At 32.4% G+C, this 21008-nt stretch overlaps 2 protein-coding genes across 6 annotated transcripts in view; both read left to right on the forward strand.

The window, feature by feature from the left end:
• The first annotated feature begins 957 nt into the window (after nucleotides 1-957).
• LOC111715265 (uncharacterized) lies at nucleotides 958-3377 on the forward strand. Its single transcript, XM_023490573.1, has 2 exons — nucleotides 958-1063; nucleotides 2737-3377. Exons 1-2 carry the CDS (start codon nucleotides 998-1000, stop codon nucleotides 3328-3330), a joined length of 660 nt encoding a protein of 219 aa, XP_023346341.1. The 5' UTR covers nucleotides 958-997; the 3' UTR covers nucleotides 3331-3377.
• Nucleotides 3378-5668: 2291 nt separating this feature from the next.
• LOC111715261 (telomerase protein component 1) overlaps nucleotides 5669-21008 on the forward strand; it is a 25662-nt gene continuing 10322 nt past the window's right edge. For 3 of the 5 annotated variants that reach the window (XM_023490569.1, XM_023490568.1, XM_023490566.1), the window contains exons 1-13: nucleotides 5669-5818; nucleotides 7241-7312; nucleotides 9480-9582; nucleotides 10140-10208; nucleotides 12012-12099; nucleotides 12222-12284; nucleotides 13892-13971; nucleotides 15731-15801; nucleotides 16138-16250; nucleotides 17052-17112; nucleotides 18134-18246; nucleotides 19062-19124; nucleotides 20496-20551. In XM_023490569.1, coding sequence (XP_023346337.1) covers nucleotides 5813-5818; nucleotides 7241-7312; nucleotides 9480-9582; nucleotides 10140-10208; nucleotides 12012-12099; nucleotides 12222-12284; nucleotides 13892-13971; nucleotides 15731-15801; nucleotides 16138-16250; nucleotides 17052-17112; nucleotides 18134-18246; nucleotides 19062-19124; nucleotides 20496-20551 — 958 coding nt within the window. In that variant the 5' untranslated portion in view covers nucleotides 5669-5812. Of the gene's footprint in view, nucleotides 5819-5896; nucleotides 6041-7240; nucleotides 7313-9479; nucleotides 9583-10139; nucleotides 10209-12011; nucleotides 12100-12221; nucleotides 12285-13891; nucleotides 13972-15730; nucleotides 15802-16137; nucleotides 16251-17051; nucleotides 17113-18133; nucleotides 18247-19061; nucleotides 19125-20495; nucleotides 20552-21008 lie in introns of those variants that run through there. The other 2 variants (XM_023490567.1, XM_023490570.1) reach the window with 2 other exon arrangements.

Genomic DNA, 21008 nt, shown 5'->3' on the forward strand with positions numbered 1-21008 from the left:
TTTTGAAGCATTTGGGTAAAACGAGTTTAAATATGAAATTTTATCATCTAGCAAAGATCAATTTTATGTTTTTTTTGTTGGCATTTTTTACAAATTTTCTTCTAAAATGCAAAACAATTACACCCAGATGAAAGTTTTTATTATGAAAAGATGTTTTTTTTTTTTAAATTTATTCTTAAATCAAAACTTTTTTAAGACAAAATTTAAAAAAAAACAGTGAATTTTTTTCCGAGTAAAATCAGGGAGGTGTAAACTCCCCTGAGTTTTGTTACTTTTTCTCTGTACAAATTGAAAATTAAACATATCTCTATTTGAACCAGAAACATTCAGCTTAAATGATAAAATGCATATGCTAATACAACTCTTTGTTTTCTTTATAAATCAACTTTAGCTCCAAGTTTTCTTTTCTTACCTTTTGGTTTGGACTTAATAATTTTTAACAAAAAATATATAACAAAATTTTGGGTTTCTTTGCATTACAGAGTAAGAGGGAAGGGGTAGAGTTAAATTTTTAATTTAGCAATATTGTTAGTAATAAATTGAAGAAGTATTTTAAACACAGGGCAGAAGCCTTCAGGGGTTAGGGGTGGAGAAAGGAAACAGTGTCACATTCCCCAGTAAGGGTATTTGTTGCTAGCTTGCAGTCTTGTAAATCTATTTCTATAGGCATAGGAGGACATCTCATGGATATGCTTCAAAATTTATTAAATTTAAACAAATTTTTCTAAAACTTAGATGTATCAAAACTATATTTGTTCTGCCTTTGTCAACACAAATGAAAATCTGTTTAAGTCAAATAGAAAATTGTAAGGTAAATAATAAAGAATCCTGATATTTATATTTATTTTGTTAGTAATATAAACAAGTTTCTGAATTTCCATGGATATTGATTTTTATCCCTGGAAATTTCATAATCTAATTTGCATGTACACCTGTAGTAGGGTATAAAATAGTAGTGAAATGTTAGTAAGACATCAGTGTTCAATAAAGCGGAAACATGAAATCATTCTTCTGTACTCTTATACTTGCTTCAGTAGCTCTGGCCCACAACTCCATGGAAGAGGTAAATTTTACATTATATTCTCAACTAGGGTTTCTAATCAAAATTTTTTGCATGCAAATTGTGCAAAAATTGTGCAAAGAGTTATTTTACATTTCGAGTAAAAATTTCATGTTATTTCGATATAATTTAACATTGAGGCCCAAAAGCTATTTTGTGCAAATTATGAAGAAAATCTTGGTTTTTGCGCATTTTGTAATTCCTGCTATTTGGTTATTTCGAGCTATTTTGTTATTGCGTGCTATTTCATTAAATTTTGAGAAAAAATTCCGAGAAATGGATGAATTCAAAGTTAAACCAATCATAGCCCCATTGGCCACTATACTCCGGCCCGCTCTCACCTACACCTTTGGCAGTGGCCTCACTTCTAAGGTTTTAAGAAAGTCACCATTTAATTTTAAGACAATTAGGTGCAGTCGACGGAGATAGGTAACTGACAAACAGATATTGAAACAAGAGAAATGTATATATATCAATATAGATATATTAATACATAGATGAACATCTAGTGATGGCACCTATTTCTGTTTTTTTTTTCAGGGCAGTTGAGTAGTAAACATCTCTCTGTAAGAGTGTTTTAGGCAGTTTTCACACTGCTTTCTCAATTCAAGGCTTACACACAACTTTAGAGTACATTCATAGAATTCTGAAAGATTCTAGATATAATCTGGCTTTCGCCAATCTCGTGGCAAAAATGGGGCCAAAACCCAAAAAATCCTTGGATAATTCTTTAAATACTTCCCTGGAGGAAATGGATAGTGAGACCACTGTAAAGGAACAAGCCAGTCATCAAGGCTTTCTTTATAAAGATACAAGATCTGGGAAAANTTTAAACAAATTTAAACTACACCATTTATATATGTATTTATATCTTTGTGTGTGAATAAATCTTTATAATATATAATAATAAATCTTTATAATAATAATATAACAATAATTATCATAACAAATTTTTATTAAAGAAAGTAACCAACATTTTTACCGTGTCAAACTATAGAAAATGATAATAATGAAATTAATGTTCATGAATAAAATACTTCAGATATGGAAGTTGAGTATTACTGAAACTGATTCACATCATACTGTACTAACATTTAAATCTTTTATATATTTGAGCAATATGTCATGAAAAAATGTTACTTATTTTCATGCTCAAAAGCAAGCAAAAATGTTAACTTTTGTTATGTATTCATCCCCAATTTAGTGCAAAAGAAAAAAAATTTATTTTGAACAAATGTGTAATTTTGTGCAAACCTGGTTTTGTATTGATACAAAAATGATGCAAAATTTTGTGCAAAAAACATTTTGAGCAAAAACGCGAAACTGTTGGGCAAGAGAATATACTGTTTTGTGGAAACCCTATTCTCAACTAACTCATTTTTGAAGAAATGGAAGTTTAAACTCAGAAAGAATAATCATTAAAGTTTAAACAGTACTAGCTAACAAGTAAAAGTCCCACAATCTCAAATATGTTGCTTTAAAATGTACATAAAATAATGATTTATTGTTTATTATTAATAAAAATATAGAAAAATGGGAAAGTTGGCATTCACTGATTTGAAAAATGTTTCTCTATATTTGCATAATTTGATAATTGAGAAATTTTTGCTTAAGCAACTTCAATTATCGTAAAAGATTTAAATTTTACCAACTTGTCTTTAATACCATTTTCTTAGATGGATAGCATGGATACAGGACTGTGCTTGGATACCATGACTCTTCATGCTATGTGTATTTCTGGTTCAAACCTTGAGAGCAAAATGGGGGAAGCTGTTCAATGTTTCATGGGTGATGGAGAAGCAACGGGGCGTAGACGCGGAGGACAAGGAAAAGGCAAAGGAAAAGGAAAGGGAAAAGGAAACAGATGTCCTTCATTTGATGATCTGACTGAAATGATGAATGAGAAAATGGGTTCTTCTGAATGCTTCCTCCAGAGCTTGGGATGGATTGATGAAAACGGAGATGAGGTTAATGCCACCATTGCTGAGGATATTGCTTCTCTAAACCCAGAAATCAGTGCTCAGCTGTCTGAAGAAGTTATTGATGAGTGTGTTATGGAAGTAATGGAGGAAATGACTATGAACCCTATGTTTGCCAAGTGTGCTGATAAATACACTGAAGAGGAAACTTTGGCTCTAGAGGGGATTGGCATGAAGATTGCTGGCTTCCAGTGTTTCACAAAGACCTTTGATACATCTTGCAAAAGCTTTATTCAGACCAATTATTTCGAGCCCCTTCTTGCTTCATTTAACATTCCCCAAATGGGATAATCGATTTGATGTTTATAAAGTTTAAATAAATTTGAACCCAACTTTAATATTTTATTGTACCATTAAAAACCTTTCTCTAAACGAATCTTTAAAATTTAGAGGATATCAACATTTAACAGGGCTTGGGAAAAAAGTAACATTTTCTCCTTCAATCCTTAAAACCTCATATATATATAAAAAAGTTAGCCCCCTCCTGTACAAAATCAATTTCTTTATAGCTATTTTTGAAAACATATCTCAAACTGTTTTAAAACTTTTTATTAAGTTAAAATCTAAACATTGCTCCATAATATTTTTATATTTAAAACTAATTCAAGATATAAATATATTTGACTAACATACTAAAAAAAAACTTTTTTAATGGAAAAAGAAAATTTTTGCTTAACTAATACTAAGTGCTTCCTAAAATTGTTCCATTGGTTATGCTCTGGTGGAATTCTAGAGAATCTGTAGAAAAGAGGAAACACAATGATAAAGGAACAACCTCTGATTTTCTTATCCCTATTTCTTTTCAACCCAATGTCATAGATTTTAGATATGTTCTACTATGTATTCTGTTGTATGAAATATGTTTGAGATATTAAGGTTATGCAACATAGTTCAGGTTGCAAAGATACGGGAATTAGAATATTTAAGTAAGGGACAAAGACTTGATTCCTTTATTAAAACTGTTACTAAGGTCCTGGTTAAAAGGAGCCTTAATGGTTTTAGATACATACAAAATCACACAATCATCCAATTAGTTTGAATATTACTGTATAATGTTTGAAGAAAGCCCATTCGTTCTAACTAGAAATAGTTATCAAGTCCATCATCAAATTGAGGTTTACGGCTTTTAATGTGTATTAAAAGAATATGAGATGTTTAACAAAAAGCAAATTTTCCTTTCTAAACTTTATATTAAAACGATTTTACCAATTGAAAAATGTTTTTGGTTCATATCTTTGGCTAGAGTAAAAATGTTGCATAGTAAAAGCAAACTTATTGAGCTAGCAATTTTAATACAGGTTAAATAGCATCTCAGATTATTGTGGAGCCCCTTAAATCAACTAATCTTAAATGTTAAAAACATGTTAAATAACATCTGAACAGAGCTGGAAACTTTAGAACTGGATACCTTTAATCCCAACTGCTTGATCAGAATATCCAATGTGGACACTTTTAATTTCTTGCTTAATCCAGTCTTTTTGGATGTAGTACAAAAAAATCAAAAACAGGTTTTCAAAATTAGAGAGTCCCTCCCGTTTCTGTATATTAATCTTAAATGGTGCGCAAGTACAAGATTGGGTTAGTAAATGGAATTTAAAGTTTTTTTTAAAAAGGATGTTTGGAAACGAAACAAATTCTAATTTTTCCCATCATCAAAGGTCTTAAATCTCAGAACAGCAACTATTTGATAGTTTATTGTTTAACAAATATGTATAACAAATCGATTTAATTTAAAACTTACTTAAAACTTAAAACAGAATTTCATGAGCTGAAAACTTTAGAATGCTAATCTCAAGACTAATTTAGTCTCTAGATTAATTTCTAGAGATTAGAGATGTGCTCTTTAGCTTTTCCCGCATTTGTGGTGTAATATCAATTGAACAATGATCGATTGAACGAATGTTTGGATTAATGTTTATTAGGACTGACGTTCAAAAAGACTGTAGTCCTCACATGTGATAAAATATGTTTGTTTTTTTAATAAGTTCATATAAACATTATTAAATTTATATTTGTTTAAATGCTCAAAAAACCGGCTTATGAACAGCTGACTTTATTTCAATCGTTTATTAGTTCTCTCGATTTAGCATCGTATCTGTATTTGTAATCAAACGTATCTTTATTACATGTAGTAGGAAATGTGATATCCAACAAGAGCGGATTAAAGAGAAAATTAAAAGGTTCCACAGTGGATATTCATATTAAGTGATCAGGATTATGGGTTTCCAATTCCAAAGTTAATGTTTTAAGCTCTGCTAACTTATAAATATACTATGAACGCTCTACAGACAGCTATAGAGTTTTGCTTTATAATTTTCTTATTCTTTTTTTAAGTTTTTGAATTAGAGAGCAAATATCATAGATTTTTTAAAAAAGTTTGTAAATTCGAGAGCAAATTTCATAGATTTTTTAAATTTTTTAATCAAATCTTGTCAAACTATTTTATTTGAATGGAATTCCTTAAATCTTTTCATAGCATAATTTTCTAATCCTTATATCTTTAAAACCTGATAATATAAATATACTTTATCATATTTATTTCGATTAAGATCAAATATTCAAAATTTGAAATATCAAAAATTTACACCACCAGGTTACAAAGATATTAGGAATAAAATAAAAATGTGAAGCAAGCATTCAGTTCATTTTCTAAAGACCTGTTTTGTTAGATTGTTTACCTGGAAACCAGTTTACACCCTCTCCACGTGCAACTATAGTCTCCTATCCAGCTTGGAGGAGTATCAAGATATTTGTATCCTCAACCTTCCTGGATATGCAGGTAAACACTCGTATCCTCAACCTTCCTGGATATGCAGGTAAACACTCGTATCCTCAACCTTGCTGGATATACAGGTAAACACTCGTATCCTCAACCTTGCTGGATATGCAGGTAAACACTCGTATCCTCAACCTTCCTGGATATACAGGTAAACACTCGTATCCTCAACCTTCCTGGATATGCAGGTAAACACTCGTATCCTCAACCTTCCTGGATATGCAGGTAGCCATTCTAGATATTTTTCTGGAATGAAATATTTTTCCAAAAGTGTTTATTCCGAAAATGATCTATTATAATTCGTTTACAGTTCCTTTAATAATTTTGTATACTTTAATGGCAATTAAACGGGTTTGGGTTCAAGTGTGCCAGTCTCGGGTTGCAAAAAATGTTCGGATTTTCAAAGTTCTTGGATCTGCACCAAGGTAGCCATGGGAATGGAGAGGGTACCCTCCAAGTTTTAGCCTGATCCCTTGAAAACTCTAGGCTGGGGGACGAATACGGTAACGGGCTCTGTGAATGGTGCCCTAGAATTGTAGGCTTCCGCTTTGTCTAGCTCCTAGATCAAACGATTATTTCTAAATGGTCTTTTGTGATAGGAAAACCAAATCGGTACCCACCAATGCCTCATAAATTGGGAGATTCCCCGAAAAATGTGAGCAAAATTGCTCCAAAAGTGAAGGCACAGGACCAAAATTCTATTGAGATGATTTATTCTAGCTCGTTGGAAGGGCACCAGGCCAGTCTCGGGTTGCAAAAAATGTTAGGATTTTCAAAGTTCTCGGATCTGCACCCAAATGTAATACAAGCTAGCCATGGGAATGGGGAGGGTACAATGAACGTTTCAGCCTGAAAGTCTTGGGCTCAAGTGTGTAGGCAAATGTCTTTGGATTTTCAAAGCACGCAATTTGTTGCCAGTCACGGGGCGCAAAAACCTTGTGAAAATCATATAGACAGGCTCTCTGCTGTTCCAGTCGGATCGCTTTACGTACGAGATGTAAGAGCGTCGGGAAACCCGTTGGTCGCGGGGTGCAATTTAAACCTACGTACATCCGCTATACTTCACTTCTGACCTACGCCAAATCCGTTATACTACACATCGGACCTCCTAGCTCGTGGTTTTACATTAGTTGCTTGTTGGACTTGTGGCTGCAGCGCCCGGCCCCCTAGCCTCTTCTAGCCGCAGCGATCTGCCTCCTAGCCTGTCCTAGCCGCAGCGATCGGCCCCCTAGCCTGTCCTAGCCGTGGCGCTCGGCCTCATAGCCTAGCTGTCCTAGCTGCAGCGATCGGCCTTCTAGCCTGTTCTTGCTGCAGTGCTCCGGTGTAGGTCCGGTATTGCAGTAGGTCTAAAAGTTAGTAGGTCTGAGGTTTAGTAGGGGGGATATTGCGTATAGACGATGTAACAATATTGATATTTGTGTGTAGGGTGAGAGAAACTTGTTGCATGTCTACGTTCTACCAATCCTTGAGCTGAGATGTAGAAGTATTTATGTTAAGGTAAACTACAGGGTGTCCCACCAAACATTAATTGGTTAAAATCTAATTTAATGTAATATGTAAAGGTTTTTGATGCCAAATAGAATAATAAAATATTTTATGGCAGCATATTATAGTAAAATTGATTTCAAAGTAAAATATACTAAAATAAAAAATAATTTTTACTTTTGAACTAAATTCTTTATCACTTATTAAGTTTTCTACCTTTTATCCTTGTTTGTTCGTAAATTTAGAAAACCGCTTGTTTGTTAACAAGGGTCTTTAAATGGACCATGCACGTGCGTTTAATATTTCACTTTATTTAAAAAAATGAAAATCACGTTCTTGGTATGGTCCTCCAACCACATTCGATAATTTATATGATAGCTTCATCGAGAACTGTTTTTATAGCGTTTGTTAATTTACCTAATAATGTGGTCGTTAACAGAATATCCTAAATGTTAAATATTGTGTTCGTTAACAGAATATCCTAAATGTTAACTGAAGAAGTAATATGGTCGTTAACAGAATATTCTAAGTGTTTATTGAAGAAATAATGTGGTCGTTAACAGAATATTCTAAACTTTAATTGACAAAACAACGTGGTCGTTAACAGAATGTTCTAAATCTTAAATATTGTGGTCGTTAACAGAATATTCTAAATGTTAATTGAACAAACAATGTGGTCGTTAAATGCATATCCTAAATGTTAATTGAAGAAGTAATTTGGTCGTTAACAAAATATTCTAAATCTTAATTGAAAAAATAATATGGTCGTTAACAGAATATTCTAAATGTTAATTGAACAAATAATGTGGTCGTTAACGGAATTTCCTGTTCGTAAATAAAACAAACAATGTGGTAGTTAACGGAATATTCATATCGTTATTGAAATATCCTCATAGTTAATTTTAAAACCCATATGGTCGTTAACAGAATATCCTGTTCATGTATTAAACAAAAAATACGATAGTTAACGGAATATCCTGATTGTTAATTTAAAAAAAAACATGTGTTCGTTAAGGGAATATCCTGTTCTTTCATTGAACATAAACTGTGGTAGATAATATCCTGATCGTTAATTTGAAAAAAACATATGATCTTTAATTGAATATCCTGTTCGTTAATTGAACAAAAAATGTGGTCGTTAATGGAATATGCTGTTCTGTAATTGAACTAAAAATGTGGTCGTTAACAGAATATCCTAATCGTTAATTTAAAAAAAAATTTATGGTCATTAACGGAATATCCTGTTCGTTAATTGAACAAAAAATGTGATCGTTAGCGGAATATTCTGATCGTTAATTGAACAACAAATTTGGCCGTAAAACAAAAATATCCTGATCGTTAAAAAACAAACAATGTTGTCGTTAACGAAATATTCTGATCGTTCATTGGCCAAACAATTTGGCCGTTAGCGGAATATCCTGATCGTTAATTATACAAACGATTGTTCCGCGTTAATTGCGGCTGCAGTCCTAAATGAAGCCAAGTAGAACAAGTTGTCTGTATTTCCAATTTTGTAAATCCAGGACCGCGGTTGGTTGCTTTGATCTTTGCTTCAAAGAGAAAAATATATAATACATAGAAACAGCTAGAGGATATATATATATACAGTTAAAATAGAATAAAGAACTTTTAGTTTTTAAATTCTTTGTTTGGTGCAATCAAATAATTTGAACATTTATAGATAATTTGGACGATTGAGGGGATAACATGGACAAATTTTGAAATTAATTCAGTAAATTTATGTTTTTTCTAACTTTTAATCCTCTTGTCACATAATTCTTGCCCCCCGCCCCCCTCCTCGACTCCCCAGTTAACACTACCCCTCCATTCTGGAGAAAAGGGAAAGGCATGTGCCCACCTGTAAAGCGTCCGGGATGGGCCATTAGATTAATACTTTCTGATTAACAAAATCACTGTAATATTCTCAAAAGGCCGGGGCTAATTTATTTGGTGTACCGTCCCGGTCAGTCTTTTATCTATAGTTTGTCACTGTAAACTAGACGATTCCGACTTTTAACCAGCTAGAGCATGGCTGTACTAGTAAAAGTTATATGTTGCATATATTTATTGTACAGCTTGATTTAGTTGCTAAAAAGTCGGCCTTGTACATGAAATGAACCGGAGTTTATAGTTTACAACCTCAGCTCTGGGTTTGCCTGGTATATATTATTATGTTAAGGTTGACCTGGTTGACCTGAGGTGGGGAGTGAGGTCAGCTGAGATGGGTTCAGGACAGGTAGAGAACTGTATTCAACAGGTTCTAGCCGCAGATCTTTTCATAGGTAAAATATTGTCATTTTCTTTAAATATATTGGTTTTTGTCTTTTTCTGAGCTTGCTTGTACTCAAAAGTACAATTTTTGTGGTCACTCACATAACTCCAGCTGGACGGTTATGGAAATGGTCAAAATTGTATTTTTTTTTTGACTTTTCAGGTTTTTGAAAATCGCTCAATTCAAACAGAAAAAAAATATTACAAAAAGTTTTTTTTTATTGGAGTAAATCAAAATAGGATTTTTTAAAAAGACAGATAAAGCGTGACACAGCCCCTTAAAATCCAAGTCATTAATAATCTTATTGTTTTAAAACTTACAAATTTTATCGCTACAATATGAATAATTTCTATTTTAATTTTACATTGGTATGACATATCATAATTATTTTTTAATGAAATTCTTTTAAATTAAAATACGTCTGCTACATTTCAACTTACTAGCATAGAATCTTTTATTTACATTTAATATTAATAAATATTAACTGGTGAAGAGATTTAATATTTAGAGAAAATGTTTTTACATTTATTAATATAAATCAATATATTATATTTGATCATATTCTAGGAATATTGGGAGAGAGGTATGGTTGGATTCCTCCTCAACAGGAACACAGGAATTTACCATTTACTCAAGGTACAGGGTGTCCACAGAAAAAGTTCAGGGTGTTCGAAAAAACAATGTACAGGGTGCCCCAATTGAAAAGGTTTGGAGTGTTTAAAAACCAGGTAGTACAGGTAGGGATGGATCGTTATAATTTTTTTAAACGATCGTTCCGTTTTGCCAACGTCGTTTGAAAATCGAAAATCGTTTCGATCGTTTTTAAAAACAATAATTTTTGAAAAAGATCGTTTTTTATAAATAAAAAACTGAAAGCTGTTTTTAGTTTTAGCTCGTTGTTTCGTTAACGACGGTTGGTCGTTTTTAATTTTTGAAGATTGTTAGCAACTGTCCTTTGTTAATGACCGTTAACAACAACCCTACGTTAACGATCGTTAACAACGACCCTTCATAATAAAGACCGTACATTCCTTCCCGACAGCTCTTTGTAGAATATATTATTTTAACACCAATCATTCCGTTGATAGAAATCATCAATTATTACCATGTCCATATCCAATAACAAATCAAATCAGACTTCTAAGAATGTCCTATACCTCCATACTTCAAATTCAAACCTGGAATTACAATTTGCTAAGAGTCAACTAATAACTGTAGCATTTTTGGGAAGGTAATTTTCATAATCAAATCATTTTGCTGTTAGTTTGAAGTATCTTTTTTTTGTATACTATTCTAACACAAACCTCTCAATTCTTTAAATCTTCAATTAGAGATACTTACAGAAATAATTTGACAACCTTCTTCAGACTAATTTTTTTTTGGTTGGAAAACCCTTAGATTAGAAAACCTTAGGTCAGAAAACATACAGGTTATTTTTCTCGATAAAAAAAACCATGTACGACAACATTCATAAACTTTTCTATCTGTGAAAAAAAATTAAAAATAAACGTCAAAACACTCATATTTACTAGTGAAATTTTTTCATAAAAATCGATTGCATCACGGGTTCCTTTTTTGCTTTTCGTTTTTAAAAAGTTCAAAACAAATGGTTCGTTCGTATGTGACCAATCGACGTACCTGCCATGGGTCTAGTATTTTTTAAATTTGTCTTCCCTGAAAACAATTCTCTTCTTTTTTCTCATTTGGATTAAGTGCTTATCCGTATGTTTCAGATTTCTTGATTATCAATTATTTTACTATCCAAATAAAAAGTTTCTGTTTTGTGTTTTAGGAAATTTGTTGAATTATAATTTTTTTTGCGCAAATACTTTTGTCGTTTTACTTTTATTTACTACAATTATCTATTTCTGAGAGTTAACATTAAGTAAAAATTCTTATTTTCTAGAATGCAGGGTGTCTTAAAAAACTATGCACTCGGATTATTGGGTGCTGAAGGAACAATTTTTGTTAAATTTTTAAAAATCAATCTCTTTTTTTCAGTTATTTAAAGCTATACATTTTTTCTTGCAAGATCTCATACTACTTTTGTTACAACCACTGGAAAGTTTTTTTGGGACACCCTGTATATTTTTTTCCAGTAAATATAGTGGTTATTTTACCAATATATTTTTCAGATAAATAAAGCGGTTATTCTATACCAATATATTTTCCAGCTAAATCTAGTGGTTATTCTATACCAATATATTTTTAAGATAAATATAGTGGTTATTCTACACCAATGTAATTTTAAGATAAATATTGTGGTTATTCTGTACCAATATATTTTCCAGATAAATATATTGGTTATTCTATACCAATATATTTTTAAGATAAATATAGTGGTTATTCTATACAAATATATTTTTAAGATAAATATAGTGGTTATTCTATACCAATGTATTTTTAAGATAAATATTGTGGTTATACCAATATATTTAGGAAATGGTTCCACCATTGATAAAAAGGAGGTTTCAATAACAGAAATAGAAATAGAAGTTGGAGCTTTACAAAGGGTCAATTCTCACAGGTAATTTATTTACATTTAGGGGCTCTATTCTTATATTTTAAACCAAACGGGTGGGGAGGGAGTAAAGCATAGTTTCTATTAAATAATTTTTATTTGTATTTTGTTTATTCTCTACTCTACAGGGACCGTTGTTTCTTCTATTTCCGGGATCCTGAGTTTCTTAAAACAGTTCCTGAAACAGCAAGGTAGGAACCGTTAACAAGGTAGGAACCTTTAACAAGGTAGGAACCTTTAACAAGGTAGGTACCGTTAACAAGATAGGAACCGTTAACAAGGTAGGAACCGTTAACAAGGTAGGAACCGTTAACAAGGTAGGAACTGTTAACAAGGTAGGAACCGTTAACAAGGTAGGAACCGTCAACAAGGTAGGAACCGTTAACAAGGTAGGAACCGTTAACAAGGTAGAAACCGTTAACAAGGTAGGAACCGTTAACAAGGTAGAAACCGTTAACAAGGTAGGAACCGTTAACAAGGTAGGAACCGTTAACAAGGTAGGAACCATTAACAAGGTAGGAACCGTTAACAAGATAGAAACCGTTAACAAGGTAGGAACCGTTAACAAGATAGTAATCGTTAACAAGATAGAAACCGTTAGCAAGGTAGAAACCTGGAGTAGGGTTGGTTAGGCTACCTAGAATAGGGGGGCACCCGTAGCAAGATATACATATGCGGCATAATAGGAACCTGGAGTAGGGTAGGAACCTGAAGCAGGGTGGGAACCTGGAGCAGAGTGGGAACCTGGAGAAGGGTAGGGACCTAAAGCAGGGTAGGAAACTGGAACATAGTAGAAACCTGGAACATGGCAGAAATCTGGAACAGGTTAGAAACCTGGAACATGGTAGGAACCTGGAACAGGGTAGGAACCTGGAACAGGGTAGGAACCTGGAACAGGGTAGGAACCTGGAACAGGGTAGGAACCTGGAACAGGGTAGGAACCTGGAACAGGGTAGGAACCTGGAGCAAAGTAGGAACCTGGAACAGGCTAGTAATCTGGAACAGGCTAGAAATCTAGAGCAGGGTAGATACCGGAACAAGGTAGGAACCTAGACCAGTATAGTAACCTGGATTAGAATAGGAATCTGGAACAGGATAAGAACAATTTATGAGCAGGGTGGGAACCTGGAGCAATATTTATCAAAGTATATTATGTTCATCTCTGTAGAAATACGGATAATATCCGATTTTGGAATCAAGAATACAGCTAGGTCTATCTCAATGATATTCTTGAGACCATCGAATGATGGACACTTTAACTGATAAGCAAACTTTCAATCTGATATAGCACAATTAGCAGAGGATTTATTTGTTGTACTGTACAACTTAATGTTTGTTTATAGTCTGTATGCAAATTGTACAGTGTAAATTTACCTCATCTTTCTTAAAGTCAGTACAGTACTTTAAATAATTCTTTGATAGTCTGTATGTAATGTAAACTGTACAGTGTACAATTTACCCTAGCGCTTCCTTAAAGACAGTACGGTACTTTAAATAAACCGCAGTTTACATGATAATTCTTTGATACTCTGTATGTAATTTAAACTGTACAGTGTACAATTTACCCTAGCTTCCTTAAAGACAGTACGGTACTTTAAATAAACCGCAGTTTACACTTATTTTATTGGCTAAATATTTCAAACATTGAATTCTTTTTAATGGAATAGTAAAATATTGAATAATCAAAGTTTACATAAAAAGTCAACATATTCCAAAGAAACATTGATTTTCAGAGTTTACGGAGAGTAATTAGTTTCTTTGTTTGATGATAACCTAATACTAATACTATATGATCCAGGTATAACTTTACAACCCAGAGTGCGGAGGACCGGAAGAAACTCGCTGATCTGAAAGCACGAATAAAAAGCAGTGGATTAGGTGAGTAGGAAACTAGCAATAACATTTTCCATCTTTGATAGCTTAGTCCTTTTTCGCATCCTAATATAATTACAAACTGATGTAAAGTAGGCCATATCATGTTTTAATATGAGTTTAGCTACGGTGAGTGAGAACAATACGGTCGCGTATACTCTGCGTACATATTGAAACCAGTTCTCTCTGGGCGGAATTTGTAAACAAGAATAGATGCATCAGTGTTCTTCTAGTATCCGAGGAAGATAAAAGCATTTAATTTTAATAATTTTGAAAATTAACATAATAGTTTCCTATGACCAGAATATTTCATAATTTATTTTGTAAAAATTGATTTCATGTTAGGCTGTGACATCCGTCTTGTGTTTACCTTTCCGCCCAAAGACAGTACACTGCAGTACAAAAAATGCGTACACCTCTGAAATAACTTTCCTTGCATAAGTACCTTGTTACAAAGCAAACAGTTTTACTAGGACCTTACTGATTCAATTTTTAATTGAAATAGGTCTATTTCCACTGCACAATTGCTGTGTTTCATTTTCATTGGACTATTTAAGATCATTTTTTGAGCCTGAAACTAGTTTTCCTATTCCAGAGTTTTATGTTTATTGAAATAATAAAGGTTCCAAAGACATACATGGATTGGAAAATTGGAGTTCTTTCGAGAAGATTGTTTTGCTCAACAAAAACTGAGAAACAAGACATAATTTATTTTAGCCAAATCTTAGATCCAATTCCCTGATTTAATTACTGCATTTAATGATTGGAGTTAAGCTACTGAACGATCTGGCTGCCTGTTTACTAAAAATTAACTTACCGCGCTCAAAGTAATATCTATCTCCATTTAAAAGATATTTTCAAAAAACCTTTACAGTGTTTAGGATTTTTGTATTTGCCTACTCGAGTTCAACATCTACAACAAAACTAATTACATGCATAGAAAGAACAAAGTATTTAGATAAATTGGTCTCATCGCGCCCCCTAGTAAAAATGAAGTAGCAAGTTCACTAATTAACTAGCGCTTCATTGCAAATTTAGAATCGCAAAGGTGCAAAAACGTAATTTTATTTCTAGAACTTCATGTGGAAAATTTATAGATTTATTTTTAAAACCGAGGAGCAATAAAGAAAGCTTTAAGAATATTGTACACCATAGGGCCATTAACAGAGGTCAATTTGGTCTTATTTCTAAGAAATAAACGATTTCATGTTACGCTTCTTTGTCTGATTACCAATTAAGATGGTGGAGATTACCAATTGAGGAGCGCGCATGCCGCAAAACCCATTTGGGTGGCGGTGATTACTCATAGAGGACTTCTGCACTCCCCCCTGTATGTACAGACCCGGCCCAAGAGCAAAAATTTTAAATTTAAGCCATCGTGGTTATGTAGGTTTATAGTGGGTAGGGTATGGGTGGGGAGGGAGTAATAATCTAGATAAATCACAGCCCAGAGTAGGGTATTGAGAGCGGGGAGGGGGGGGGATGATATAAATGTCTCTCTGGGGAAAAACTTCCCATTTTTCCCGAACTTTCCGATATTTTACATTCCCCAACGTTGTCCGATAAACTTTATGTAAACAGCTTAAAGGTATTCTTTAGATATTGCATTTCTGGAACCATTTTATAGGAAATCATATCGTTATCGTTATCGTTATCGTTATCGTTATCGTTATCGTTATCGTTATCGTTATCGTTATCGTTATCATTATCATTATCATTATCATAATTATTTCTTTATTATTACTATTTGAACTTAATATTAAAGAGGTGAATGAAGGATATAGAGCAAAGTATGGTGGTAGAGTTCGGGGGGAGCATATTGCAGGAAACCTCCAGGTAATCCAGGATTCAGCGCTATAGGGATTCAGCTCTAGGGTCTAGGGATCCAACTATAAGGATTCAAGTTCTTACCAAGGGATTCAATTAGGATTATTATTATAATAAGTACTTTATGTACTTGCTATATAAGGGAGTAAGATACAATGAAATATTAAATCAAGTCACCGGAATTGGGTCTTAATACAGATTTAGTTTGGTGTATGAAAAGTAAGACATTCAGTCAGTAAGTACTTACTATTCATTTGTATAATATTTATAAAAAAATCAGAACAAAATATTTTTTTAATATTCAAGAATCAATTTAGAACCATTTTAATCTATTTTTTCTCTTAGGAGTTTGGAGACAGAGTAGTAGAAAATCTTTGGAATTCCATTTCCAATCTTTATCCACCATCCATCATATCTTCCATTCATTCCATACAAGCTCTTCAGCAAAACCAGCTCAGGTGCAGACTAAATTATAGTTTTGATCATTAATAGTATTATTAATTTAAAGTAAATGAAAAATTTGAGGGAAACCATGAGTATCTGGGGGGTAACATAGGCAAAAGAATACGATTTTTTTTTCAAAAATAATTTTTTTTTAAACCTCGAAATTTGTTTAAAATTTTTTTAATTCCACGGGCAACGCCTGACACAAAAGCTAGTTGTATATATATATACAATATGTCGGCATAGAAGAAAATATCTATTATCATCGATTTAGCATGCATAATGTTATCATGTTTTTATATTTATCTAATAATTTGTATATTGCAGTTTAGTGCTGAATTTTTTTTAAAAGGAAAATCATTTCAAAGAAATTTTGTAATATTTTTTAAAAATATGTGATTAAAAAACTGAAATATATATTTATATATATGTTAGCTATAGCTGGCCAAGCGGCTGGACCGAATTGACTTACATTTTTTAGGGAAGCCATGTTTACCCAAGTGGAGGCTAAAAAGTAGATTTTTTTAAAATCAAATTTTGTTATATAGATATTCGATTTTTTTTTTCACGGGCACCGCCGGGCACTTCAGCGAGTCTTCTTTTTAATAAAGCTCATATATATTTATATATGTCAGCTCTAGGTGTCCTAAAGGCAGGACAAAATTGGTTGACATTTTTTAAGAGTATCAATATCCTGAGGCTAAACAATTTTTTCCAAAGTATTTATAAAAGTTATTATTATTATTATTTTTTCAGTAATTAATTATAAATAGTATATATTTGTAGCAGTGTTAATGTTAAGATTATTATTGTAGTGCGTGCAGTGAGTTGGCCGGAAGCTTTATAGGCCGGAAACGTGAAATGAAATCAGTTCAGGTGATTTAAAAAAACGTACATAGCACGTAATTATGAAAAGCGTACAATTTTCAGATTTTAATTGTTTTTAGTTTGTTGAAAATGAACATGATTTTTTTTACAATTAAAAAAAATCAGTAAAAATGAAAAGATAGGTGTTACTCCACGGCGCGCCTGACTTGCAGGCGGGCGGCGCCAAGGAGGCTTTTAAAGATGGAATTTAGCTTTTGCCGAACAATATTACACTGTTTTGTAATGAAGATCTCAAAAAAATCCGAAAAAAATTCTCTACAGTACTGCACTCTCAGTTTAACATACCATGTCTACACGGTCACATCCTTTAAAAGACATTTTGTGTTGTTTGTTTCTTTTTCTAAATATTTGTGAAACACAGTTGAAGATATTGAATAGAATTCTTTTTGCAATAATTGGTAATAATACGGATATATCATTTTTCTCCCCGTTTTAGTATCATAATCCTCTAATACACAAATATATTCTACAATAAAATCATAATAGTTGGAACTCCAATCTATAAGAAACAGATGTACTAGATTCGTATCGTCCCGGCTGGCTATCCTATTATACTGGGACAGTGGGACTGATTCCGATCCATGATTATTATCTTTATTTTAAAAGTTTTAAATCCAAAGGAATCTTAAATACAGACGTCTGTTTATAGGTCGCATTCTCCAGCTTTAATGGAACCTGCTTTGGAAAAGAATTCTGTACTCTCTTATCACTATTTTCTAGTACAGGGTGTCCCACGAAACATGACAGTTGGTATAAATAGTTTAGAATGTCTTCTTCCATAATTTGATAAGTTTTTTAATACGAAAGACAATAATAAAAATATTATTTAGTAGTCATATTATAGTAACATTAATTTCAAAGTAAAATATACTAGAGCAAAGATTTTTTAAACGAAATAAACTGCAAACAGCCTTTAATATCTAATACAGTGTATGGAAGACGACATTCAAAACTATTTATCAACTGTCATGTTTCGTGGGACACCCTGTATATTAATTAATATTTCTAGAGGTGTATAGACAAGGCTCTGGCGAATGAAGTGTACGGCTCTATTGTCCGTGTACTCTCCCCTGCTGGGTCGGGGTGTACTGCACTGCTGCAGATGCTTACACACACTTACAGGTACGACCAAGGCTATTCATGTATTGTATATATATATCTATACATTTGGTTTACAGCTGTTAGTTTGTTGATATGTTTAAAGTAAAACCAATGGGTGAAACTATTCAATTAAAAATGTCAAATCCTGTTTTGCTTCAGTTACAAATTAGAAGCAACATTTATGAACGAATTCAGTAATAACGATTCAAATAAAAAAGATCTTAGGAGAAAGTCGATTTTTCAATCTTTTTAAAACATGTTGATATGAGTATCAAAGATGCGTCTTGAACCGCTAAAATATCGCGTCCATTTGTCCGTTTTTTGGTATTTTTAAAATTATTTTTGGCTATACAACTACAAAGTTTTTTACACTGAATTATGAGCAAACATGGATATTTAAATTGATTTATACAAAAAGGAACAAATCTGAATGAGGTGGATTTGAGCATTTTTTCTTCTAAAATTGGCTTAATAGTTTCACTCTTGGTTTAAATCTAAAATCTTGAAGGCATGGATTTTTTAATTGGGCCCCACATGACTTCAGGGCAGAATTTACCCGGAGAAAATTAAAAAATGTGCCACTCCATGATGATTGCAGTTAGTTTAAGTTTAATTTTGAAATTATATCTGTGAAATTATCGTAGTATTTTTAAATGACCCTCCATTTTAAAAGAGGTATGCCCGATTACCAACAGTACCCTTTCAACCTCTATTTGATTCATTTTGTGTAAAAAATAATCTACATCACATGTGTTCTTTATCAAAAAAACTGTAATGGTACCTTGTGAGTCACTTGTAGAACGTGCACAGTCCCTTTAATAGATAATTTATTTTAGGGTTGAAGGTCTGGATGTTATTAGTTATATTTTGGACGAAAAAGATATGGAAGAGAACCAGAGGAAACAAAACATTCTATAAATCAATCAATCAATCATTCAATCAATCAAAAACTTACCAACAATCAATAATAGTAATAAGTTGCCTGCAAAAAGTTTAATTAAAGAAAATAAACATAAACTTAGACATTGGATAAAAGTGTGATTCATCTTTGGATTTTGACTCCAAATTTTTTTCCATTTCAATAATTTTGCAACCTGATGGTGTAAACTTTTGATAATAGGTTGCAAAGATATTAGGATTACAAAATTGAGGATGTAATCTGATGCAACCAGAGCCGTTTACTTCTCCAATTTCATGCAAATGCTTAGTTAATGAAATTCTTAAAAGTATCAAAAAAATATTATAAACTTTTCTCATTGGGAATTTATTTGATTGAGTTAATAATAGATCTGATTCAATCAGCAACTTTTAATTAATTGTTGAACCAAATTATCCAAAAGTTAATTAAATTCTAATGACTTTTTAAATTTAATTCTCTGTCATTGTAAACCAATTAATTTAAAACAAGAAATTATGACCATAATTATTTAAAACCTTAAAACACAAATCTTAAATCTAAAAGAAAAACACGAAAAGTATTAATCATATTTCTTTTTATCAAATAAATGAAAAGGGAAAAATGTTCAAAGTATGCATGAGAGTTATATATATATGATATAAATCAAGATTGAAATCGAAACTTGTCTTCAAAGTGTTGATATAAACGCCTGTACAATTTTTTTAACATTAAGTTGTGGTTTAGAGTGAAATCCGTTGATTTTTGTTTGTTGAAAACGGTCTGGTCGTTAAGCAGCAAATGTTCTAACAATGTGCCCTCTATGGCCGTTATGTTACAAATGTGTTAACAATATTGTCGTTATTCAACACATTTTATAACAATATGGCCGTTAAGTAACGATGGTTATAATAATATAGCCGTTATGCAACAATGTCATAACAATATGGCCGTTATGTAACTAACATTTAACAATATGGCCGTTATGTAACACATGTTAAAACAATATGGCCGTAAGGTAGAAGATGTTCTTCTAATTTGGCCGTTATGTACTGTTATAACAATATCGCCGTTATGCAACAAATGTTAAAAAATATGGTCGTTATGTAACAAATCTTAAACTAATATCGCCGTTATGCAATATCAATGTTAAATGTAAAAATGTTAAAACGATATTGTTGTCATGCAACAATATCAATAAGGCCGATTTCCATCAAATGTTTTGGTTCCTTGAATATATTCTCTATACAATATAATATGTTTTGGTATACAGGGAGTTCCTTGAATATATTCTCTATACAATATAATATGAATTGGTATACAGGGAGTTCCTTGAATATATTCTCTATACAATATAATATGTTTTGGTATACAGGGAGTTCCTTGAATATATTCTCTATAGTCTGGATGGAAAACCAAACCGTGTTCAAGGTAACATCACATATATTCTAGCTAGGGGTATGATAAACCTTCGGAAACATATCAAAATTCCTCCAGTGGAATTTTAATCCCCATGGATTAATATCTGAATCCCTTCAGTGGCATTATAAACCCTTTAGAAACGCATCTAAATTCCTCCAGTGGAATTATAACTTTGGACATATATATCTGAATCCCTCCTGCACTGGAACTATAAACCCTTCGGACATATATCTGAATCCCTCTAGGGGATTTACAAACCTTTCAGAAACATATCTGAATCCCTCCAGTAAAACTTTAACCCCCTATGATGGATATCTGAATCCCTCCAGTCCAGTGGAACTATAAATCCGGAATCCCTTGGATAGATATCTGAATCCCTCCAAGGGAACTATAAACCCCCATGATGGATATCTAAATCCCTCCAAGGGAACTATAAACCCCCATGATGGATATCTAAATCCCTTCA

Source organism: Eurytemora carolleeae, unplaced genomic scaffold (assembly GCF_000591075.1).
Source record: "Eurytemora carolleeae unplaced genomic scaffold, Eaff_2.0 scaffold1732, whole genome shotgun sequence".
Classification (NCBI taxonomy): domain Eukaryota; kingdom Metazoa; phylum Arthropoda; class Copepoda; order Calanoida; family Temoridae; genus Eurytemora; species Eurytemora carolleeae.

Excerpts from the sequence above, each read along its gene's own strand:
- LOC111715265 (XM_023490573.1), top strand. The coding sequence starts at position 998 with ATGAAATCATTCTTCTGTACTCTTATACTTGCTTCAGTAGCTCTGGCC. Across the intron at positions 1,064-2,736 it reads CCCACAACTCCATGGAAGAG|ATGGATAGCATGGATACAGG; the intron begins GTAAATTTTACA and ends CCATTTTCTTAG.